The following is a 5,360-nucleotide window of genomic DNA, read 5'->3' on the forward strand; positions in this document are numbered from 1 at the left end:
CAGGTGACAGCAAGCCAAGCACGGCTGCTCCGGGGCAGGGGGATGGGATGCTCATGCAGGGCAGCCTGGTCCCAGTTTGCTGGGATTCCCCCAAGTCCTCGACAAGTGCCGTCTCCGGGAATTTTGGACGTTGTTCTGCTCTCCATGTCCATCCAGGGAAGCCCTGAGGATCTGCAGGGGGAAGGGAGAGTGCTCGGGCAGTCTCGGCACAGAGGGCGGTTTCCACTGAAGGTGCCACTTCACAGACACAAAGCTGAACCCATTGTACACCTGACCACCTTCATAACCACAGTCAGCTTGCATCTAGAAATAGTCACAGCCAGGTCTTCCCTCTCTCTTGGCTTCCCATTGACATCAGAAGGTGTTGTCTCCAATCCCACCACCCCAGCAAGGAAAGAGCCAGGCTGCGACCCATGCAGGCAGGGGGGGGCGACAGCACTGTGGTGAAAGCAAAGCGCTCACAGCACTCGCCTGGGGACAGATGCACCCGTGGGTTGTGAAGCCAGGACCCTCCAGGCTTGTCCACACGTGTGGAAGAGCCCCTCTCCTTGAAGCAAGGGGCTGCAGGATGCCCAGGTCCTTCCCAGTGAAGGGAACAGGTCCTGCCCAAGCTCGCACACAGCTCCAGCTGCAAGCCATGCTCTACAAGCCAGCGAGGGGCGACGGGGGTGTTGGGAGGCATGGTGGGTGGACAGTAAAAGGCACAGGCAGAAGCCAAGGCTAAAAGGACAGAGGAGATGTCTCGAGGGGAGGGTCGCTGCAAATCCATCCCAGTAGAGGAGCCTCATGTGTCTGTTTGCTGGTAGGGGGCAGAGACCTGGCACCATTCAACACACAGATGGAGAATCCCAGCCATCACCCCCATCACGCTGCATCAGGCACGAGCCTTTGTGAGCCTGAGCCCTGCAGGCTTTGCCAGGCTGCCCGTACACTGCCACGTCCCGGGCTTTCTGCAGGACCTGGTCCCAAGGTGAGAGCCAGTCCAGAAACAAATTGGGAGAACTGGATCTCCATCTCCCACCCAGTGTTTTGCCCTTCTCATGTCTGCACCATCATCCTTCCTCCCCAGGGTATGGACGAAGGCTCCCCAGCCCAACAGGAGCAGCTACAGTGACCGCCCTGATCACACTTCAGATCAGTTTCACAGAGGCTTTTAAACCAGGCAGGGCTTCACCCACCAGGAAGCGGGGTTTAGCATCCACCGTGTGCTGTGGCCAAACCCCAGGTGCCCCAGGTCAACTCCACCCTGGATGGACACTGGCCTTGAAGACGATGGTGGAGATGAGCACATCCAGCAGGGATGCCCTGCTGATGGTCCTGCCCCGTACCTTGCACCTCACAAGCTGGTGCCACTGAGCTGTGGATGCATGGGAGCATCTCCTGTCCTCCCTGGGTAGCTGGTTTGGAGGAAGGGTCCCCAGTTTTTGCAGATGGGAAGCTGAGGATTAGAGGGCAGAAGTGGAGGCAGAGAAAGGTCCCAGAAGTCCTGCTGTCCCAAGTCTCCCCACCAACACTTCCCTGCCACCAACATCAACACACAACAGAGGAGCGACCAGCCACCTGCAAGCACCACCCCAGAGCAAAGGATTAAATTTACAGGGACCCACCTCATCCCGCCTCTCCCAGAAATTTGCCACGGGGCAAGCACCCCGTCCCTTAGGGCTGCATCACCGAACACTGACAGGAGGGTCAGAGGAACAGTGCAACACCACCAAGCCAACCTGTCTCCCCCTCTCCAGCCACCCCAACTCTCCCAAGCAGAGACAAGTGAAGCGGGGCAGGCAGATGGGAGAGCTGGACTGGGAAGGCAAAGCCATGGGCTACAAGAACGTCACATCGTCCTGAGACTGGAGCCAGCGCCAGTGGGCATCGTACTCCAGGTGCAGTTTGCTGTTGAGTTTGCAGTTCTCAAAGTCAGCCTCGGCTTTCCGAGCCTTCCCGCCCGGGTTCCCCTTCCCCAGCCTCTCCCCGGCTCCTGACGGCAATTTGGTGTCTCTGCCTGGTTCCAGAGAGGAGGGCTGCTGGCCCAAATACCCGTTGGCCACCTGGGGCTCTTTAGCAAACCGGTGATCCTGGGGCAGCCCAGGTGGGGAGAGGTCCACGTGGGGCCACTCATGCTCTGCTTTGCCCTTCTCTTGCTTTGCAAGACCCCTCTCAGGGTCGATCCTGACCCAATCCTGCTCTGCCCTGACCAGGGCTCTGCCCGTCGCAGATGCGGCGGCAGTTTCAGCGGCGTTTTGGGAATACTCATCCATGTCATCAGCCAATGTGTCCAGGTAGCTACCGACGGAGATGCTGTCCAGCCTGTCGTTGGTGCTCCTCTCCTCCAGCAGCCACTTCACTGCCTCGATGCCCTCGTTCACCACCACCAGCTGCTGCAGGATCTTCACATCGACCGCTCGTAGGTAGGCCTGGCAGGGAGACAGAGAGTGCACGGTTTTTGAGGGGACCAAAGTGACCCCAGTGGGCGAGGGTCCTGAGTCCCAGCCCACCCTGGCAGAGGTGCCCACCGTGATGGCTGCAGGTCTCCCAATCTGCTTGATGAACAGAACGGCATAGGGGAACACCCTGCAGGGGACCATCTCAGGGGACACTCTCCAAGACCTGGGGACACAACTACTGGGGACCAATGACTTATGGCACCCACCAGCCACCAGCCCCCTCAGGGAAATAAATCCAGGGCACTTATGCCACTGTCTCCTATGGGGCAAGCAAGGAACTGGAAACACTGGGTGCAGTTCTGAGCTCAGAGCATCCCCCAAGCCCTGGGAGGCAGCTGGGACCAGGCAGGAATGTGCGGGGGCATTGCTCAGGGCAAAGGTCTGGCTGGACCATCAGCACCCTGGGCTGTTTTGGCTGGGCCCCTTCATGCATTTACTTCCCCCCTTCTAGGGTCTGATCCAAGCCTGGTAACAACATGACATGGCAGGATTTGGAGCCCAAGACCCAAATCACTCCCAAAAGAAGGAAGGACTGCAGAGGGGTACAGAGATTGCAGATCATAGGACTCGCCTCACTGACTCCTGCCCCTCCAAGCCCAGGGAAAGCTATTTGCAAAACTTCAGTTGCTGCAGAAACATCTGTTTTCCTAACGGAAAGCCCCGCGTGCCAAGACATTCCTGTCTGTGTGATACTGGCTGCCGAAAGCCACTGGATTTCCCCTGCGCGAGACGCAAATATTTTGCCAGGAAAGGGAATAAGGCTGCGGCAGGGGGAAAGAAACCCATTGCAGGACAGGTACAGGTAGCCTGGGAGCTGCGGATGCCCACGGACTTGTTCACAAACATGCCCTGTCCCCAGCACCAGCAAGCTGCGGCAGAAATCCACGCAGTCCCCCAGGGACCATTTCTAAGCACAGCGCCTGGTCCCCAGCATCCGGTGCCCTCAGAGTTACCCGCCCGCCCACGGGTGACCCACAGGTCTCTCGAGACCGTCGTCTCCGGTCCCACAGCGAGCATAGCAACAAAAACATCCTAGGAAGGAGCCTGGGAAAACTCCAGCCTGGGTTTGGGCACGTGACGCCCCTCAGTCCAGAGGACACAAAAAAAAGGGGGCAAAGATTTGTAGAGACCCGACCCCTCCCCCCCCATGCTCTCCCCACACTCCTCAAGCTAGATTTAAATAAAAAATAGCAGCGATGTGCCCGGATTGGGGCAGGAGCCAGCTTCAAAGTGCAGAAACTTCCTTTCTAGGCAAGTTATTTCAAAAACTGCCTACAATGGACTTTTCTGCACGCATTGCTAAAGCATCTGGCCTTGGCAGTGAGAAGACATGGGAGGAGGAAGGCTGGGAACCCCTGACGGGGGGGTTCCCCTTTTTTCTCTGCCACATGCGACTGTGGCTGGCAGAGATGCAAGGGAAGCCACTCCGAGAGCAGAGGGTGGGAAAACACTCCCCGCTTTCCACATTGTTTGCTGGAAAGAGTTGGACGTCAATTCGCTGCTATTTCAGGCCAGCCTGCCCACTCCCGTTGCACCCAGAGAAACCCCCTCTCCAGCAAGGCAAAGTTAGTGCGGGAGGAGACCAAGGTCCAGCTGCTCTCTGTACTCTCTATATTCCTCCAGATGCCAAGACCAGTACATCACACCAACCCCATACCCATTCCAAAGCCCGCCCGGTGCTCCCCACACAGTACCCGCTGGCATCCGGACCCCAGGGTGGCAGCAGCATCCGGAGGGGAGGAAGGCAACAATAATCCTGAGTGTGTGGCAGGGGGTGGAGGAGACCTGCCTGGATCCCTGCTCCAAGATGTCCCACCCTGCACTGCTCTGTGCCTCAGTTTCCCCATGCACACCCTGCAATGCTGTCCTTCCCCACATCCACAAATGTCTCCCCCTCTTTCAAAGGGGACCCCACGGGTCAGCAGAGCTGGGGGGACCACTTTGCTCCTCCCCAGGCTCTCTAGGGGCAGGCAGAGGTGGGGAGACCATCTCCCCAGGGGGATACAGACCCGCTCCCCTCCCCAGTGCATGAGAAGCCCACAGGCACCATCTCCCTTCAAGACATCTAGCCCCAGGGGTAAAACACCCTCCTCGGACCGGGAAGGGAGAGCAGGAATTTGCTGTCTTCTCCCACTGCCCCCTCCCAGGCCAGCTTCTTCTCTGAGCACTGGGTTTGCTGGTCTCTGCTGCTGGGAGAGGAAATTTGGTTCCTGTTCATGGGGGTGGGGGGAGCCCCATGCTGGGTTTTGGGCACCCGGGTGCCGTTCCCAGGCTGCTGACCCGGGTATGAGGTGTCCCCGCTTCTTCACCAGCCAGCAAGAAGAGCCAGGGCAGAGAAAGGAAAAGCCTTTCTGAGCCGAGGTTAATAACGCGTGGCCAAAGCCAGGCCTTGCAGACTGTAGGCTTACCCTGCCTGCACCTGGGCAGGGCAAACACCACTGCTGCTTCCTCCTCCTCCTCTGAGCAACCCAGGGCCTGCAGACCTTTCTCCTCCGGTCAGAGTGCAGCCTGGAAGCCGGCGCAGAGGGAGGATGAAAGCAGACGGGGGATGAAAGCTTTTACGCTGATGGGGAATATTGAACGGGCCAAAGCGCGGGTGCGGAGGGCTCCGGCCGGGCGCGTCCCCAGCCCCGCTCGGGTGGCAGGCAGGGACGAGGGCGTATTTAGCCTGTTTCCCTATGGAAACGGCGCTCATTCCCTCCCGCTCGTGTGTGCGTGGGAGAGTCCCTTCCCCCAGCAGCACTTGAACCCATTGCCCAATCTCGCCACGTTTCCCGCAGGCGCAGGCATCACCGGTATTTGCTCCCTCCACGAAGAGAGGGAGGCGAGAAAGCTGCCACCCGCACTCCCACGGTCCCCGGGAACGGCCGCCACCGGAGCCCAACCCTTCACTAGCCACCGGAGAAGCCCCAGCAGGAA

General features: G+C 59.1%; 1 protein-coding gene across 1 annotated transcript; it reads right to left on the reverse strand.

Moving 5' to 3' along the window:
* Positions 1 to 46: 46 nt before the first annotated feature.
* On the reverse strand, positions 47 to 2,582 carry LURAP1 (leucine rich adaptor protein 1). Its single transcript, XM_009638834.2, has one exon. The coding sequence runs from the start codon at positions 2,580 to 2,582 to the stop codon at positions 1,821 to 1,823; it is 762 nt and encodes a 253-aa protein (XP_009637129.1). The 3' UTR covers positions 47 to 1,820.
* Between the last annotated feature and the right edge of the window lie 2,778 nt (positions 2,583 to 5,360).

Source organism: Egretta garzetta, unplaced genomic scaffold, assembly GCF_000687185.1.
Source record: "Egretta garzetta isolate BGI_Z169 unplaced genomic scaffold, ASM68718v1 scaffold145, whole genome shotgun sequence".
Classification (NCBI taxonomy): domain Eukaryota; kingdom Metazoa; phylum Chordata; class Aves; order Pelecaniformes; family Ardeidae; genus Egretta; species Egretta garzetta.